This window comes from Balaenoptera borealis, assembly GCF_965194805.1.
Source record: "Balaenoptera borealis genome assembly, chromosome: 12".
Taxonomy (NCBI): Eukaryota; Metazoa; Chordata; class Mammalia; order Artiodactyla; family Balaenopteridae; genus Balaenoptera; species Balaenoptera borealis.
The window spans coordinates 41,306,306-41,326,196 of NC_138869.1; the positions used below are offsets into that span (position 1 = coordinate 41,306,306).

General features: G+C 48.4%; 1 protein-coding gene across 4 annotated transcripts in view; it reads right to left on the reverse strand.

The window, feature by feature from the left end:
• DOCK3 (dedicator of cytokinesis 3) overlaps positions 1-19,891 on the reverse strand; it is a 384,134-nt gene that overhangs the window by 14,695 nt on the left and 349,548 nt on the right. For all 4 annotated transcript variants that reach the window (XM_082348082.1, XM_082348083.1, XM_082348081.1 and 1 more), the window contains 11 exons: positions 18,448-18,596; positions 12,025-12,111; positions 10,520-10,624; positions 6,379-6,520; positions 5,207-5,373; positions 4,968-5,054; positions 4,311-4,490; positions 3,607-3,690; positions 3,360-3,476; positions 1,537-1,658; positions 184-322 (listed from right to left, as the gene is read on the reverse strand). In XM_082348082.1, the coding sequence (XP_082204208.1) occupies positions 184-322; positions 1,537-1,658; positions 3,360-3,476; positions 3,607-3,690; positions 4,311-4,490; positions 4,968-5,054; positions 5,207-5,373; positions 6,379-6,520; positions 10,520-10,624; positions 12,025-12,111; positions 18,448-18,596 (1,379 nt within the window). The remainder of the gene's footprint in view (positions 1-183; positions 323-1,536; positions 1,659-3,359; positions 3,477-3,606; positions 3,691-4,310; positions 4,491-4,967; positions 5,055-5,206; positions 5,374-6,378; positions 6,521-10,519; positions 10,625-12,024; positions 12,112-18,447; positions 18,597-19,891) is intronic.

Below are 19,891 nucleotides of genomic sequence, written 5' to 3' on the forward strand. Positions count from 1 at the left end.
TGGGAAAGAAGGCCTGGGAAGTGCAACATGGGATGGTGTGGAGGGAAGGCAGTTTTGCTAGCTCTGGGTGTTCTGAATTCAGGAACAAGAGAACTAGGCAGGGATGCCAGTCCTCAGGCCAGCAGAGAGGTGAATCCTCTAGGTATGGTGCCCTGGCCCATTCTCCTTGGACGGTTCTTGTACCTGCATGTGATGGTACAGGTCCTCAGGAGCCTCGCCCATGGAGCTGTCACCCAACATCACCACGTTTCCAGCTTCGCTAGATGTGTGTGAGGAGAGAGAGGATGATGAATGGCGGCCAGTCCCCATCAAGTTCATGGGGCTGTGAACAAGAGTGGGAGATAGGGAGGAGTCAGGTCTGGAGCTGAGACACTTTGCTAGGTGGTGGGGGGAGAGTCATGGGTGTGTATAAAACAGTCATCCCCAAGCCTTAGCCATCACTGGTTTGGATGGTTCCATAGCCAATGCTCATACCCATCTGAGGCCTGGAGCAGTCCTGAACCCCACCAGGGGCCCCTAGTCTGGGAGGGCCAACCGTAGCTTGGCATAGCCTCGACCTAGAGTTAAATGGTTTATGGCCACTCAGTCTGATGACATCAGCAGTGTCGCAGGAGGAATGAGAGATATGCTGAATCAGGTCAAGGATCCCAGGTCCTCCTTGCTATGGGGTGTTTATCTGAGCCAGTGCCCACACCCGGATGGGATCTGCTCCTAGGTCAGGGTGTCTTCCTGGTTTGGGGAAGCTATCAAAATAGCTGGCTGTGAACCATCTGTTGGCCTCCTTCCATTTCTGTGGCCACAGGCTTGCCAACAGTTCTCTTCTATCAGTTCTAGGCAGCCCCCCATTCATTCATTCCTTCTCATTTGCTGAGTACCCCTCTGTGCTGACTTGCTGCTCACATTGGAAAACAAACCCAAGTGAGGGCTCCTCTCCAGGGTCATCCCCTGGCCTGGGCTTCCTGCCCTGGAGACTTGAAGTCTCCCCAGTGGAGCCCCGGTGACCAGGACTCCTGAGTGCAGAGCAGGGACACCTTGATGTTCACATCACCATGTTGTCCTCTTCCTTAAAACCAACTGGTGATCCTCATTCCCCCTGGGATCAAGTCCAAAGGCCTGAATGAACCGAGCCCATCCAGAGCTGGTCCTGGCCCTCTTCCATGCCCTGGAATCCTGCACTCCAGCCACTTGGCTCTACCTGGAGTGCTGACCAGACTGGCTTGCTCATATCTTGAGGTGTCTGCACATGTTGGTGACTTTGCCTGGATCTTTTCTGCCCAGCAAACTTCTACTTACCCTTCAAGATTTAACCCAAATGCCCCCTCCTCCATGTTCCCACAATACCATGTATACTCCTCTGTCACCCAGGATGACTGGATGCAGAGTGTAGATCCTGTAGCAGGAGCTGTGTGTTTGCTGTGCACATGGGTAAGAGGGCATGTGCGTACACACAAGCACTATTTTGGACTTCCTTGCTCTGATCTTTGACATTCAGACTTACCTTTGTGGAGGGGACCCTCCTCAGCCCTAAGGCCATACCTGTGCCGGTGGGTCATCTTGATGTTCTCTGGGCTCATGGGGCTATGGGATGCTAGGACATTTCCCCGTGGGGTGCTGGTGCCTGAACATGCAGGACTTAGCTTGTCCAAACCCGGAAACTCCTGTTGAGAAACGAATGCCCCTTCATAATAAATAATTAAGAATAAATAAGTAATTAAGAGGTGAGAGGGAAGAGCAGGCTGGTGGCAGGAATGTAAAAGAAAAAAAAATCATATACTGTTGGCTGAACCTGAACTACTGGCTTCTTTTGGGCAGTGACCCCTTCACGACTAAAGCACCCTCCTAACCACACTGCAGCCTGGGGCAGAGGCTGTGAGGCCTAGGTCAACCCACTAAGAGCTCATCTGGAGTAGGCTGAGGTTGGTCTGAGTTCATAAGAGTGTGTTAACAGGCATTTCTCACTATAGGAAAAGTAGAACAAGAGCTGGGAAACAGGAGAGGAAGAGCTGATTATCATCTGTCAGACAGTGGACACCTCTTACATAAGAACTGGAGTTGGGTTTTATTGGATTGCTAAATGGCTCAGTTCTCAGTGACCTGGGTTAAGTTGTCTGTGACACAGTCTATGGGGAGACAGGACACAAAATCCTGATGCAAGTAATTGGAAAACAGTACAGTTCTATTTTTGCATAATTAAGTATGTAGACATCTTGGCAGAAACTTTTGATCCCAAATCCTCCTGGGTGACAGCACATTGGTTTGTGTCCCTATTTGTGACTCTGAGGAAACAAAGCACAACTGTCCAGGCTTCCTGAAGTCCTTCACAATCTGTGGGCCTTAGGTGCACTGGGGATGTTTCTGAGCTTGCCCTGAAGAAGCAGGAGGTTTTCCACTCCCTTCTTCCAAAGCATGCAGAAGGCTGAAATGTGCTTCTGCAGCTGGAGAGGACACCTCCATGTGTGCCCTGGAGACCCTGAGGTATGTGGGCGAGCATTTTGTGCCTTTTCCTGCAGTGACCTGACAGCCTGCATGCTAGAGAGCTCCCCCAGTGGCCAGGCTCTAGCTTGCCTGGGTCACCTGCTGTGATGGGGAAGTTCACACACAGAGAGACCAGAAGTTTTCGCTCAAGACCACCTGAAGCCTACTCTCAGCCAGACAGCATTCCCTGTAAGACCCCTGGAGGGAAACTAGCCCTGGAATACAGACCCTGCTACTGCTTGTGTGCATCAGTCCTTGGGTCAAACCCTGCCATGGAGACCTAGGAGGCAGGTCAGAGTCAGGGAGATCTTCTGGGGCCTGGGCCAGCCCCAGAACCTACCTGACCCTTCTAAGAGAGGCCAGTACAAAAGTACTGCCCACTCTAGGCTTTCTCAGATGTGAGCCTGGGTCATCAGACATGATGGAGGAAGAGGGAGGGAAGGGAGGCAGGGGGGTAAAGAGGAAGGGGAAAGAGAGGGGAAAGAGGGAGAGGGAGGAGAGAAGGCTGGCTCAGGCTATGCCTTACCTCTGTAGGTTCCTGGGATGAGAAATATCTCCAAAGAGATCCCTGCATGTGGGCCGTAAACTTTTCCTCCTCATATGAAAACCTCTCTTCACCAGCACAGTGCATTGAAAAAAACATTCTCTGTCCTTGAATATGACTCCTCCTTAGGGAGGAAGTGAGTAAGAGGATCCTGGGTGTCCTTCTCCTGGCTAGAGCACCCACCTCTGCCTCCTGCTATCCTGTGGTGGGAACAGCTTTTCCTTCACGTTTGCCTCTCCAGCCCCTCTTCCCACCCCCCCTTCCTCTGGCTTGCTGCACAGGTCTGGAGGAAGTGACACCTGGTTATACTGCAGCAGGGACAGGACAGGGATCAGCTTACATGGTAGAGACTGGCCCGCATCATCTGGAACTGATCAATCAGCTTCTTATGCAGAGGGCGCATTTCTGGGTGCACGAACTTCTCATGAACTGCCAGCCCGACTCCAAGAACATGAACCTATCAGGGTGATAGACAACACTACTCCGTTAGCCAGGGAGCAGACCTTGGGTGCTGCAGCTATCCAGCTATCGTGTGGTGCCTAGCCTTTCCCTCCTAGACACTGGCCTCTAACCCCGGCAAGACATACCTGCTCTTGCATGAGTTCCTTGAGCTGAGTGATCTTCTCAGCATCTCCTGGGTGCTTGGTGATGTAATCTTTATCAAAGAAGGCCTGTGAAAGAAAAGGCCAAGTCAGGAAGACTCTTCCCAGGGCTACTACTTAGAGTCTGAAGGTGCCACCTGAAAGGTAGCCGGGCTGCCTCCTAACAGGTACACACACCAACGTACCTCTAGCTTGGCCTGCTTGAACCTCCGGCAATCACAGATGTGTTTTTTTGTGTCTTAAGAAGGACCGAAGGTGACCAAGTAATCTAAGCCTGAATGCTGGTCTCAGCCCCTCATGGAGCCTTGCTGGCTTGGGTAGGGCAGGCAGGGCTGGTGGCCAGGGTGAGGGGACTAGTCTCTTAGCCAGCCCACAACTCACTTCTTGTGAAGGGCTGGGCTCTCAGGCTCCTCTTGGAGGCCACTTAACATCCTTCCATAATCAGATGGATTACCCATCTGTCAGAGTTCAGAGAATAAAAATGAAGAAAAGGCCCCATCAGAGAGCTGTGCAATGTAAATAGGGAGTGGCAGGGAGCTTAAAGCCTCATCCCAGGACCACCCTTGGCCAGCTGAGGCACAGCCAGGAGAGGGCTTGTTGGGAAGGCTTCCCTCAGAGGCTGGAATCTCAAGAAGAGGCACCTGAGAACTGCTTTCCCAGCCAGGGTTTGGTCTGGGACCCCAGCTCACCTCTTGGTAGCGTGCAATGCCTCCATTGACAGCGGCGTCAATGACGCCATTCAGGCACATGCTGAGCAGGTTGACGTTGCCGTGCACCTGCTTGTGCTGATACTGGCTGATCAGGGCCCGCAGCTCCTGGTTCTTATTCTCAACCACCTGGATGGCATTCTCCAGGGGGCTCACCTCCACCTGGGGACACACATCAATGGTGTCATCCCAGGCACAATGTCAACCCCTCCCTCATCACAGTTCTGACAGCAGGGATCTATGACCTGTGATTCTGACTCCCCGCCCTTGTTCCTGTGGAGTTGGGACTCCCTGAGCCCTTTGTAATTTCCTCTTCTAATCTGTAGGCACTTAGAAGTACAGTAAATAGAGAAGAGCACCAGTTCTGAAGTCAGAGGTCTCTGGCTTCCTGAACTTCAGAGAATAGTTTCTGCATTCATAAATTGTGAGAAAAAAAAATACCTGGTGCCTAAGGGTGTTGTGACTATTAAATGAGAGAACGAAGGTGCACAAAGCCTCCAGCACAGGATTGCCTGTGGCAGCCTAGGCCAGATAGGCGGCCTAAGCACTCTTTCTCTCTTCAGCCCTTAGAGAAAGGCCCCCAAAGCAAGAACTGAGGAAGCAGCTGTGAAAATCAGCCCCATCTGAAACGTGTCTCACCAGCTCCCTCCTCTCCACTTCGAACCACCGAGAGATGCCAGGCAAGCTGTGGGTCAGGGTCAGCGTGGTTCGCTCGATCCACAGGCTCTGCAGGGAAGGCACAGGTAGGTTCAGGCCATTAAGTGATTTTTACCACGCCCTGCCTGCCCGAAGGGTGAGACACTGATGAGCTCCTGAGAAAGTGGGGCTTGCCCCGGCCTCGCTATAAGCACCGCCCCCACTTCCCTAGATTTGTTCACCTTGAATTCATTCTCCTTGTCCTTGGGGCCTTTGTGAAAAGGCCTGTCGTACCGGAACTTCCTCACATTGTTGACGCGGTAGAAGCTCTTGACGCGATCTGGGACCCTGTCCATCTGCAGGACGTCCACATAATCTGGAATGGGCGTCACTGCATAGATCTGCAAGTCTGGGCAGGAAGTGAAGGAGAAACCCATAAAGACTGAAAGAGAGATGGACCTGAGTGGCTGACCCCTGTCATCCCCCCAAAGGAGAGAACACCACAGCCCTTGTTCCCTACTGGCAGCAGCAGCATTTCAAGGGGCAGATCAGACCCAAACACAGACCGAATCTCCCTATCTGCCCCTCTCCCCGCTCCAGCAATCAGTCTCCTGAGCACTCAGCCAAGGTGAGATGTCAACAGCTAGGTGTTCTCCAGTGCCCCTTTAAGAAAGAAGGGAAAGGGGTCAGGAGAATGCAGGTGCCCACCCCACAGAAATGAAAAAGCTGCAAGGGCCTGGGCCTGCCCACTGTGGGTAAACTGTATTTACTGCAAAACAACATTTTAACAAAGTACTCTTTGGGATCTCTGTGGCGAGATAACATATGGGAGTCTACCTGCCCTCCTCTCTCTGGAACAAGCTTGCCACAGTCATGGCGACCGTCATGAGGTCTTCAAGGAAGCTGTGTGTGGGGAATGAGGGGCAGGCCAGTGTTTGCATTCAGACTTCCAAGTGCCTCAGACCCCCTGTCTCCTCCCCCATCCCCAGAGCTGTGCCTCAGTCCTGCTGGCAAAGGCTCTGGGTAACAACAGATGCACGTGGGAGTAGAGCAGGACACAGAAGTGGAGTATCCCTGTGGCAAGAGTCCACAGTGATTGCTGCTGGCTGCCTAGACAGACCCTTCATAGGGCAGGGTGGGGACTCAGGTGCTGGCAGCAGCCAACCAGAGGGATAAAGGTCCCCCTGAAGCTCAGCTGATGACCAGGCCCCCATGGCTAAGGGCATGCCACTGCCCCTCTGTGAAGCACGAGTGCCCTGCTAAGTGTCAGTCAGTAATGAGGACACACTGTGCTTCAGGACTTATAGGTAACCTGGCCTGTTTGGCCAACGACATGGCAGAGGGGCAGCTGACTGGGTGGGCCTCACCTCCCAGGATCCCAGCCCTCCTTCCCCTACTAAGTGTCAAAAGATACACTGGGCATCACACTGCAGGATGGTGTCATCAGGGTGGTTGGGGTGCTGCATGGCGACAGCCTGTGGGAACTCGCTGAGCATCCTCTGCTGGAAGGCCTCCAGCCTCTCGTAGTCGTGGCCACGGCACACGTATTCTTTGTTCTGCCACAAACGGGAGAGCACACTCAATGCCTCGCCTGCAGCCACCCATCCCCCGCCTCCTCATCCCACAGACGTGTCCTAGGAACCCCTGTGGCAGGCATGGACACAGCACTAAGTCTCTGCCTTAAGGGAAACGATGGTCAAGAAGGGTGAGGGACAGCAGAAGGGAGAACTGCACTGTGGTGTGACAGCCCGGGGTGGTAGGTATGGCAAAGGCTGCAGGAAGCTCGAGGGAGGGAGGTCTCCTCACACAGGAAGGGATGCAAGTGGGGAGGCGGGGTGAGATTTTGGAAACAGCCATGCCTGAAAAGAGTCCTTAGAAGGTCCACCTGGGTTAGCGCAGTAGAGAAGAGTGGGGGGCAATCTATGTGGGTACGGTGACAACCAGGGCCACAAGCCAAGACAGGAAAAGGCACAGCTAGAAAGAAGGTGCTTGTGGAGAACTGGTGGGAGGGTGAGTGAACATGCCTGCAGGTGTGTGCCAAGGAGTATCACTATGGGTACCACCAAATAATTTAGAAAAAGGGGTGATCAGGTGTGTGCTTTTGTAGGATCACTTTTGTCAGCTGGGAGAAACAGTCTAAACGTTGCCCAGTGTCCAGTGGGCATTTATCAACCTCTCTGGCAGCAACTCCTTTGCAACTGTGTCAGCAGAACATCATTCCAGCTACACATTTCTTTCTTTTTTTTTAAAAATAAATTTATTTAGTTTTGGCTGCATTGGGTCTTCGTTGCTGCGCGTGGGCTTTCTCTAGTTGCAGTGAGAGGGGGCTACTCTTCGTTGTGGTGCACGGGTTTCTCATCACAGTGGCTTCTCTTGTTGTGGAGCACAGGCTCTAGGCGCGCAGGCTTCAGTAGTTGTGGCACGTGGGCTCAGTAGTGTGGCTCGTGGGCTCTAGAGCACAGACTCAGTAGTTGTGGCGCACAGGCTTAGCTGCTCTGCGACACGTGGGCTCTTCCCGGACCAGGGATAGAACCTGTGTCCCCCACATTAGCAGGTGGATTCTTAACTACTGTGCCACCAGGGAAGTCCCCAATTACACATTTCTTAAAACCTCATGTTACATCACACTTGGTACAGGTTAGGTCTCAGTTTTTTTCTTTGTGTACGGAAGGCATGACAAGGCACCTTCAACCCTGCTGCTCTGTCTACCTCACAGCTGGTCAAGAGTGAGTGGCTGGAGGAGGCTCCTCTGAAGCCCTCTGGTGACATCTGTCTGCCTGCCTAGTTGCCTCACTAGATTCACTTTGGCAAATGGTGTCAGGCACTGGCAGCCCCTCTTGGCATGTCTTCAGAGGAAGGGGGAGAGAGAGGTTCCACAGGGCCAGCCCTACGCTTCCCAGTACAAGGATAATCACAGGCCAGGCTGTGGATGACCTCAGCCTTTTTGGAATAGGATTTCTGCCCACTTTTCACTTCCTCTCTTACTATGGGAGAACTCAGCTAAGGCTAGGCCACATGTCCAGATGGATCAGAAAGGAAGGGCAACACTGGAAGGGAAGTCAAGGTCAGGAAGAGCAGGCTGGCCTCTCCAGTGGAATAGACAGAGGACAGAGACATTTCTAAGTCCCTTGCTTGATAAGGAGAACTGACAAAGAAGGTAACTGTTTAGAACTGGCCTTTTCATATCCACTCACAAACGTACAATCCTCTCCAGTGTCTGTTCATAAGTCAAATGAAGAGAAACAGAAATTCCCCCAAGGAGGGAGGGCTGGATGTTTTCCTGTCTCCATGCAGATTAGTAGATAATCACATTTGTGAAGCAAGATGGGCAGATGGTCCAGAGAACTCAAGCTGACAGAGCTAGAGTAATAGATGGCCTATGTGGGAAGGTGAAAGAGTAGCCTAGTGTTCTGGGGAAGACCAGCAGGAGGAAGGCACAGAGCATTGACTTTGAGGCTGGTTGCTGCTTTCAAGTCTGCTCAGGCGAGAGCCCCAGCATCCCTACATGAGACAGATCTGGCTGCCACTGCTTTCCATGTTGCCCTTGCCATTTATAAAGCAAACGGCCACCTCCACTGGACTTATTCCATTTGCCACAGATGAACTGAGCAGCTGAGGGAAGGGAAGGCAGCAGGTAGCCAGGCCAGGCAGATTTGTATGCATGAAACATAGCTCCTAGTGTGGAAATGAGGATGGACTGATGGACGGTATTTCCTAACACCTCTTGTTATTTTTCCTCCATTACTGGCACCCTTGAAACCACGTTTGAACATTTAGACTGTCACTTGAGAACACTGTATGAATGGCTCAGATGCAGGTTCTATACCAGGTCCTACTTGTCAGAAAGCTCTGAGAGCCCTAAGACACTGACATTCCCTGTGACATGAGCATGAGGGGTGGGAGCCAGGTGGAACCATGATGGAGACCTCCTGCTTGACAAAGACAGAAATGGGGAACATCAGGGCCTGATTTTGTATTACTCAAAATAATGATGTTTTGGAGTAAAATCTGGTGGATGACATACAAATTGTGGGACTAAACAAGGAGAATAAAATGACAAGCATAATTTGCAAAGATAAAATGCGAAAGAAATAACTTACAGGGCTAGAATCATTAGCTTATCAAAGGGCTTTCTAGAGATGCTTTTGGTTTCTAATTCTTGTACTATTCCTTCTTTCTCTTTTTTTTTTTTTTGCCTGCTTTCTCTTCTGTTGACCTCTACCCCCACTGCTGTTGTATGATCTATGCTGATGGGGGCAACAAACATGCCACTTCTGATATGCCTGGACTGGATGGTCCCTAGAGAATGAAGGAGGTCCAGTCTCCTGAGGAGATCCTCTACTCATTCACATTCTGCTACTATAAACACTCCTGTGCAATAGACTTAGAGCCTTACGGGGATCACGATCAGGCAGAGAGTGCTTGCTGTCCCTATCACTATTGCTAGTTCCTGTAGAAATCATTTTCTTTTTAGCCTATAATGATTACTGCCCAAGAAATGTGAATGTTGACCTGCCTTACATCTGAAATGTAGTCAACCTGGACTTTGTTGCTTAGCAGACTGGCTTTTTTTAAGGAGCCATTAAGCTCAGTTGACCTTTGATGAGATACCAAGCTTATTATTGCTCACTGGCTAAAGCAATTTCTCCAGTAAGATAGGATCCCAAACACATCAAGGGAATCCTATGAATTTTCCCAGCTGATTCCTGCACACTGAACCTTAGTATGATACTGGAACTGGGGACAATAGGAGCTACTCTTAGGTCTCAACTGCAGCCCTAGGGCTCTTTCATTAGCACAGCTTCGTTTAGGTCATTTGAGAACAGCAAATCCATATGGGCTACAGCCTACAAGCCCAGGCTGACTTCTCCTGGAGCCTCTGGGTTGTGCTGATTAAAGACAAAAAAAATCGCAACTGTTTAACTGGTGTCAGTATGTCTATGCTCAGTCATTCCTTCCACTCTGTTTATATACCAGCTCAGCCTTTCCAGCAATGGTGGAGCAAAATGGCTGTAATCATCATGGGCCAGAGAACTGGCTGCCTAGGAAAGGCTTTCCACAGCCAAATCCAATGTTTGGCAGCTCCCACAAACCCCAGGAGCAAGGGGACTATCCTCTGAAATCTCTCAAATCAATAATTCTCCACCCTGGCTGGACTGCCTACTGTTGAGGTCAGGGCTGTACTGATGTCCTGTCTGGCTGAGAATAGTCACACTGGAGGATTCCAGGCACTGGAAACAGAAGTTGGAAGGTTTCTAAACATACCTATGGGACATTCTCACACCCTGGTCATTTCCTGCAGGAACTTGGTTGATTTGGTAAGAAAACCACCCTCATACATTCCAGGTAGCTACAAAACAGTACTGCAGAGAGAAACAGAGTCTAAAGTTGGTAGCTAGTCCAGTCAAATTAAGCCAAATGCTTTTTGTTGGCTGGTCAGTCCTTCAAAAAGATGTGTTCAGTAGAATAGGAAAAAGGTTAAAAAAAAACCAGGTTATAAATAACTTACGTGTAAAATATGATAGAAGTTCTTGTGACTACCTGAATGGACTCACCCGAAGGAAAAAAGGAAACTTCCTGCCATAGAAGCCGACCCGAAAGAACTCAGGCTCCAGGCGTTGCTGCTCCATGATGTTGTCATAGTAGCTGGCCTCCATTTTCTGTGAACGAGAAAGGAAGTTGGCTTGACTGCTAGTTGGCTTGACTGCTAGTTGTGTTGGTTGGCTTGACTGCTAGTGGTGTCCAAAGCAAGTTCTCCCAGGCCTAAGTAGACACTGTCTTTTGGAAAGAGAACATGGTGACTCAGTCTAGATAAAAAGTGAGCCCCTAGCCCTGATCAACCTCTCCCTGGGGAACTGCCTGATGGAGAGGAAGTCTTCGCTCTCCATTGTCCCCTGACGGTGAAGCAGCCCTGAGAGGCTGCTTGGAGTGTCCTTCCCAATGAGTGGACTCAGCCCCACAGAGACTCAGGCTTCCTGTACTTTCAGGGGTACACATTTAACATGGACTTCCTTTTTTTGCTCAGGAATTCCTGGTTTTGACTGATACTCACTACACCAATTGAGTATAAGCTAGTGTTGCTTATAGGTGGCACCATTTTCCATCAGTCCATCTGCATTGCTCTTGTTCATTTATCATCTGACTCGACGCTAACAGAATGAGGAAGGCTTAGTTACCAGCATCACTGGTACTGGTCCCAATTTAGGAGATTTTAAACTTTAAAAGTTGAACTAATATCCATGATGTCTGGTATTACCAAGGTCAATAAGTTTTTTAGTCTTGGCTGGCCAGGCTTCAGGTTCAGAAAAACTCACTGAAATCTGACTGGGAAGACAGCCCTAATGCACTCAATCAAGCCAGCCTGCCAGGGGGCAGCGGCCTTCAAAGACCAGTCAAAAAGCTATTGCTAGAGAACCACATCTATTATATAGGCCCAAATCCTGATCAGGATCAGGGAACACAGAAGAGCTAGCCATGCTGACAAAGGTGCAGGAGGAGGATGAACTGAGATTCCTGACTTCTCTTTGCCAATGACCTGTTACGATTTAACACCCAGCACCGGCAACTAGGAAAAATTTGGGAGACCTTCAAAGTCCATTTCACTTAATTTTGAATATTTTTCATCAAAGAAGGGAAGAAGAACTTCCTTTACTTGGCTGCTTAGAATTGACCATAAGCCAAGGCACTGAAAGATCTTATAATGTTTTCAGATGAAGCATACCTGAACAAAATCATTTCAGGAAAAGCTCCTTCATGAAGTCGAGCTGCCACCTCCTCCTTGAAACCCCCATCCTATCCTGTGTATACTGCTTCTCCCTTCCTTGAGCACCAGTGGCCCTTGGGGTCTGGATCATACAATCATTTGTCATGTGTTTGTTTTGGTTCCCCAGCCATAATGCAAGCATCTTGAGAGCAGGAACCTTGGCTTTTGCTTCTCCTGTACTGTCCACAGCACTAAACCAAGGGCTGGGTCCACAGTAAACGCTCCCTTAGAAGTTGATGCCAGAAAAGTGCTAGCACCTCCACTCAGGGTTGGGGTGGGGGAAGGGGCAAAGCTCACCCGAATCCAGCTGAGGCTCTGATAATCATAGAGGCTCTCATACTGACACGCCAGCTCCCTGCACAGTGGGATCCCAAACTCCCAACTCTGCATCAGAAATAGGAAAAAGGCTTCAGCACCTCAGGCAGCCTCGGAATTGCCCAAGCCCATATCAAACATATCAGAGGGCACAACCAAAGGCCTCCTGCAACTCATATGTCACAAAGAACATATGCTCAGAACCAATTTGTGGAGAACACATAGCACTGTGGTTTTCTGGCTTGAGGCATAGCTTTCAGGTTTCTACTCAAATGTTTCCACTTCCAAGAGGCCTTTCCCTAACTACCTTGTCAAGGACAGGCACTACCCCAACCATTCTTTCATTACTCTGAAGTTATCTTGTATAAAAAAAGTATTTACTTTTTCAAATTGAAGTACGGTTGATTTACAATATTGTGTTAGTTTCAGGTACACAAAAGTGATCCAGTTATATAAATAAGACTGTATACACACACACACACACACACACACGCATACATATATTTTCAGATTCCAATATTACTAGATATTGAATGTAGTTATTACAAGATATTACAAGATATTGAATGTAGTTCCCTGTGCTATATAGTACGTCCTTGTTCTTTATCTATTTTATATATAGTAGTGTGTATCTGTTAATCCCAAACTCCTAATTTATCCCTCCTCCACCCTTTCCCCTTTGGTAGCAATAAGTTTGTTTTCTATGTCTGTGAGTCCGTTTCTGTTTTGTAAATAAGTTCATTTGTATAATTTTTTTAGATTCCACATGTGATATCATATAATATTTGTCTTCTCTGTCTGACGTACTTCACTTAGTATGATAATCTCTAGGTCCATCCATGTTGCTGCAAATGGCAGTATTTCATTCTTTTTAATGACTAATATTACATTATGTATATAATATATATACATACACACACATACACACACCCTCCCCCCATCTTCTTTATCCATTCTTATGTTGACGAACACAGGTTGCTTCTATGCCTTGGCTGTTGTAAATAGTGCTGGTATGAACATTAGGTGCATGTATCTTTTTGAATTAGAGTTTTTGTCTTTTCTGGATATATGCCCAGGAGTGGGATTGCTGAATCATGTAACTAAAACTAACTCTATTTTTAGTTTTTTAAGGAACCTCCTTACTGCTCTCCATAGTGGCTGCACCAATTTACATTGCCCCCAACAGTGTAGGAGGTTCCCTTTCTCCACACCCTGTCCAGCATTTATTATTTGCAGACTTTTTGATGCTGGCCATTCTGACCAGTGTGAGGTGATATCTCACTGTAGTTTTGATTTGCATTTCTTTAGTAATTAGTGACACTGAGCATCTTTTCATGTGCCTGTTGGCCATCTTTATATCTCTTTTGGAGAAATGTCTGTTTTGGTTTTCTGCCCTTTTTTTTTTTTAATGGTGCAACCACATTTTTTGTTTTGTTTTAGTATTTTTTCTTTTCTTTAACATTTAATTAATTAATTAATTTTGGCTGTACCAGGTCTTATGTGCGGCACACGGGATCTTCAGTTGTGGCATGCATGCGGGATCTAGTTCCCTGACCAGGGATCGAACCCGGGCCCCCTGCATTAGGAGCATGGAGTCTTACCCACTGGACCATCAGGGAAGTCCCTCTGCCCATTTTTTGATTGGGTTGTTTGTTTCTGATATTGAGCTATATGAGCTGTTTGTGTATTTTGGAAATTAGGCCCTTGTCGGTTGCATCATTTGAAATACTTTCTCCCAGTCTGTAGGTTGTCTTTTCATTTTGTTTATGGTTTCCTTTGCTGTGCAAAAGCTTGTATGTTCGATTAGGTCCCGTTTATTTTTGCTTTTATTTCTTTTGCCTTGGGAGACTGATCTAAGAAAATATTGCTACAATTTATGTCAGAGATTGTTTTGCCTATATTCTCTTCTAGGAGCTTTAAGCTGTCATGTCTTAAATTTAAATCTTTAAGCCATTTTGAGTTTATTTTTGTGTATGGTGTGAGGGAGTTTTCTAACTTCACTGATTTACATGCGGCCGTCGAGCTTTCCCAGCACCAACTGCTGAAGAGACTGTCTTTTCTCCACTGTATATTCTTGCCTGAAGATTAATTGACCATAGGTGTGTGGGTTTATTTCTGGGCTAAAAAGTATTTACTTTTATGTTGTATTAGTCTCAATTAGATGATAAGCTGCATGAGGGCAGGGATCCTGTTTATATCCTTTATCCTCAGAGCCTAGAACAGTGCCAGCCATGAGCAGGTACTCAATAAAGATTTATTTAATGAGTTAATGAAGGAAACAATGACTTTTAAATTAAGATCATTTAAGCTTAGAAACAAGTATGGAAGCTAAGTAGGAAGTAGCTACCCAAGGGCTTGGTAGTAGGTGTGATAATTTCCTTTACAGAAATATTCAAATCTTAGAGCAGGCCTCAGATAATCCTTGCCTAATCACGGCTCAGGCTGTTTCTGTGGTGTGGCTCCTATTACGGTGACAGGCTCATCTAACAGTGGCCTTCACTAAGGGGCAATATTGTGCATTTCCTCCTCTTTTTAATACAGTGCTTTCTCTCTTGGTGAGATTGGGAATCAAAGGTTTACTTGACATTTTAGCCAGGCTCTTCTCCCCAGCTTCTAAGTACTAATTAAATTTTTTTATTATAGGAAAATTTTAAACATATAGAAACATAGAAGTATGAACCCCTACTCATCATTGGGTGGTACTCATCACCCAACCTCAACAATGACCAATTCATGGCCAGTCTTGTATCATTAAACATCTCATCCACTTACTCCTCCCCATAGTTTTGGAAGCAAATATCAGATATCATACTATAATTTCACCCATCAATATTTCAGTATGAATGTTTAATAAGGACTATATTAAAAAAATAGATTTGAAATAGCATCAGGGAGAAGGACAACACTGTTTTATTCAGGACTGCGTTTCTTTTTTTTAAAATTTAATTAATTAATTAATTATTTTTGGCTGCGTTGCGTCTTCGTTGCTGTGCGCGGGCTTTTCCTCTAGTTGCTGTGAGCGGGGGCTACTCTTCGCTGTGGTGCGCAGGCTTCTCATTGCAGTGGCTTCTCTTGTTGCGGAGCAGGGGCTCTAGGCGCACAGGCCTCAGCAGTTGTGACTTGCGGGCTGCAGAGCGCAGGCTCAGCAGTTGTGGCGCATGGGCTTAGTTGCTCCGCGCCATGTGGGATCTTCCTGGACCAGGGCTCGAACCCGTGTCCTCTGCATTGGCAGGCAGATTCTCAACCACTGCGCCATGAGGGAAGCCCAGGACTGTGTTTCTTATCCTTTGAAGAAATTAACGCCATATGGATTGAACTGCAGGACCAATTAAAAATGTTGAAACAAACCAAAGAGAATTTTAAATAGACCCTGACTCCCTGCTCCGATACAATGCCTCTGCCTCAGTGAGCTAGAAAGCCTCTTGTGCCCCCACATCACAGCTTTTAAGGGGGCACATGTCTGTCCTCTCTCTGGCTCCAAGTGCTGCTTGGGCAGGTTTCAGTGAAGGGCCCACAGGAGGGTCTGCCTGGCAGGCAGCTCCAAGGGGGCTGGCTAAGCAGCTGAGCTGTGTGCAGACTGCTAGCCAGCCTGTAAGGAGCGCCCAATGGGGAACTGCTCATTTAGGTGATGAGGAACCCATGTGAGGCTAAAGGCGCTTTGTCTGCTGACAGTAGCTCCCAGTAAAGCAGTTCTACTCTCCTATTAGGATCAACGCTTATCTGCCTCGCTGGCATCTCTGCCCTAATTTGTAGCCCTGCTGCTCCAAGCCTGCCCCCCCAACCCCCAAGTGTGAGCCAGGACACTCTGTCAGCCTTGAGGGTTGTGCTGGAATGCTGGGGGTTTTGAGAGCTACCTCGGAACACAGGGAGGGAACGCCCTGCAGATACAATGCATCCCATCTACATCTTCTCTCTTGGTGTCCTTCCTTCTGGCAGGAGGCAAAGCCAACTACACAACTACTAACCAGTGTCTGAAATCCAATCACTTCTACCAGCTTGGGCAAATGTGTGTTTATACATCCTTGTTGCCCCCACTGACAGGGATGGCACAAAAGTTGCACTGACTTGGCTCACTCTACTCAAACTGGAAAGGAAGGCAAAAGCCTGGGACTCCAGACTGTCAGTCTTTGTACTTCTGTCTACACACAACATTTTAGAAGCAACAGACTCATTCCTTCAAAGCAGTGTGAACAATAGCAGCCCTCAGTAGTAGAGCCCAAGCCCACCCCCACATGGAGGGTTGGTTCAGTCCTGATGGTCTGTATGCCTTAGGGGTCAGAGGCCTCCTCCCAGCTTCCCTTTCTGTCTGCTCCCTCTTCCTTGAGATGAAGGACCAGCTCCCATCTTCATGCCTCCCTTTCCTTCTTTTTTTTAAAATTTATTTATTTATTTTATTTTTGGCTGCACTGGGTCTTCATTGCTGCACACCGGCTTTTCTCTAGTTGCAGAGAGCGGGGGCTACTCTTCGTTGTGGTGCGCGGGCTTCACATTGCGGTGGCTTCTCTTGTTGCAGAGCACGGGCTCTAGGGCATGTGCCCGTGGGCTTCAGTAGTTGTGGTGCATGGGCTTAGTTGCTCCGTGGCATGTGGGATCTTCCCGGACTAGGGCTCGAACCCATGTCTCCTGCATTGGCAGGCGGATTCTTAACCACTGCGCCACCAGGGAAGCCCAGGACCACTTTTCTTGTATCAGCCAGGTTTTGCTTTTCTGGAGGCATTAGAAGAAAAACCCTGAATGCTTTCAAGAGAACTGGTTAGCCCTATCCACTGGTTCCGTCAGGTATGAAGGTACAGAAACAGAAAAGTTGGACCTTCTGTATGAGCCCAAGAGAATGATTGTGATAAGTACCCCTTTGAGGATGCGCTCATGAAAGGGCTCACTGAGTGGTCTGTTCTCAGCACAGAAGCTGCTCCCCCAGCAATTCACACCAAAGGTAGGGCTGCTAGAAGGAGTGGGAGATCCCTGAGAAGGTAGCCTACGGAGCCTCCCAGTCCTTCTCCCCTTCCTGCTTATCCACAATACTCAGGCAGGTTTTGCATTACCTTCCCTTGTTCATACTAACCTTTAAACCTGCTTTCTTAACACTACTGTAGTGTGGGGTGAAAAGGGGACCATTAACGCTCACGTGTCCCACTGCTGGGCTCAATCAGATAAGCATAACTCTACTCTGTACTCTATGCCCATGGAAAGAAAAATAAGCTAATATACTAACAACACTCATGCACACTCACACCATGCTTATGCCATTCCCTCAGAGCTGGGAGGGCTCGCTGGGCATATGGGTAGGTGGCAGCTCCAGGTGGGCTGGGTGCCAGGAAGACAGACCTAAAAGTGTGCTGGCATGGGGCCCTCCGTCCATCTCTGGACCAGCAAGGAGAGGAGGCTTTGGGCTGGCACTGTGGCTCAGTCACGTGTGGCTGGCTGACAGCTAAGCATGGGTCTCCTTTCTGGGCTAGGTGAAATGAGAGCTCCTGAGGTTTTGGAAAGGTTCCCGCTTACCAGTGCGTTCCCTACATGGGTGAATGTTTTTGACAAACAAAAGTCTCCCATGTTGTGTAAAACTGATGAATGTTTTCTGATTTATGGGCAGAAGTTATTAATGTTTAAATCTTTCTTTTTTATGATAAAAAAGCTTATTTTAAAAAACCAATTTCCATTCAAGTCTGGAGTTCAGCCACTATAGTTCCCTGAACAATCCTGTTTCAGCTTTTTAACATGCTCAAAGCTGAGTAATGAGAGAACAGCTTCAACAAGGTACACAAGCCCAGCCTTTCCAGTGTATGGGCCATACGTGGGTCAGAGGGCCCCACAAGGAGCTCTCCCAGAGATGGGAGCAGAATGGCTGGGAAGTCCCAAGGAAGCCTGAACCAATGCTGACAATGCCTGCTAATTCCACAGAATCAGGTTTAATAGAGAATAACCCCAATGAGAGGAGCCCAGACTATGCTGTAAGGAAGGGAAATCCAAGACAAGAACACGTACCCGTAAGAGGCAGTACAGGCCTCCGTTGGCTGTGGTTAGAATCCATTAATTTTTACAGCTCACATTTTCTATAGCAGAGTAGAAAGCTACAATAATTTAAGTAAATCTAATAAATATAAGCAGGGGGCCCAGAAGCCCCTGCTGTTGGAGCATTAGTATTTACAGATGTGCAAAGCTGGTATGTGGGGTTGTCTCTTACATCCCCAATCTGGAATTGGCTTCCAAGCCACAGAATTAAGCTGTTACTTTTTTTTTCCCCAGAGAAAGTCATGCTGCCTCCAAACCTAATGCACACATATGGGCCTCCACCCCCTCACCACCCCACACAGCAACCTCTGCAGCTGCTGCCATCCCTATAGCGTTAAGATGCCATGTAGTACAGTAGAAGCTGAGACGCTCAAAGCCTTGCCTAATAACACCCACCTTGCCTTTGTTGAAGTAGTGGATGATCTTGCGGCACAGTCCCTCTTTCCGCTGCCACTCTGTCTGGGATGGGTAATGGAGGAATTCCCGCAGTGGCCTTTCCTCCCACTGTAGCAGCTCACAGTAGAGGAGCAGAGTGAATGCAGCTTCTGTGGGGACAGGGGCTATGGAGGTCCAGGGGCAGCCAGGTGCCAAGGGACCAGGCTAAGCAGCATGCCAGCGTAAGGCATGTGCAGCCCAGATCAGGGATGCTGGATACCAAGGCTGAGATAGAGGGGCTGTCCAGTCAGCCAATAGCCCGTGACCACAGCATGAAGGAACCAAAGATCCTAGTAGACACCCTCCTCCCTCAGCCTGGTCACCTGCTCTGGGTGCTAGATAAAGTATGGCTCAGGTACCTAAGGGTCTGTGTACAGGTTGCTTTGCTCTGGGACACACTGACATGTCAGAGAGAGTTCTTGGGTTCCTTTTTGCTCAACTGACTAGAGCTTCTTTTCCAACCTTCTCAGAACTGGCTCTGAGGGGTGAGTACTGACTAAGGCTTTTCTCAGCCCTCCCGAAGCCAGCCTCAATGCCTCCAGCTCCATTTTCTGAGCTCAGCATGGCCCTGGGAATGACCCTTTCTCCTTATCTTGACTGTTTCTAAAAGGACCAGAGAGAAGGAGTGTGTACGGTGATAACTGTGTGATGGGCTCCATTCCTGGAGGAAGCTAAAGTTGATGCTGGGCCCAGGACGGGGCCCTGTGACACCTCCCATACATGTGGAACAGTTAGAGAGGGTTTATAAAACAACCGCAGCTAAATACTGTAGCTTCCTAAATCCCAAAGAGTCAGTCAAACTGAGTTACAGCTGCTGCTCATGGTCCTATGACACAGTCTGCTCTTTCCTGTTCTATTTGCTCATTTTTAGTGGGCATTTCCTACTGGCAAGTTAATTAGTTCTAGCTTCTGCCTGGCCTTCAAGGCCCCATTCAAATCTGCTCCCCATGACTATGAAGAATCTCTTTTCTAATTATCTAGTGACCCACTTCCAGTTTTAGCCAGGTATATTGCCTGCAGCCACTTTCCAGGCTCCTGCTCATGTTTGCCGCTCTGCCTATGCTCTGGCTACTGGACCCTCCTGCCCAGGGATACATGTGCCTCCTCACTGGAGCTGTGAAGCCCCTTCTCACTGGGAACAAGCCAATGAGGCCCTCAAGGCCTCCCTTTAGAACTCAGAAAACCATGTGAAATCCTTTTCTTCCCTGCCAATATTCTTTTAAGATGTTATTCCTGAGGCCACCAGAGGCAAGGCTCAGCACCCTCTCTCTGTCCAAATTCCTGACATAGCCTCTCAGTGATGGCCCAGTCCTCCAGGAGTTTAGTAAATGCCTCTATTGATACATGGAATTTTTCAGTCTATCACTTCACTGCCCTCTCAAAGGGCTGCTGGGATCATGGGTGG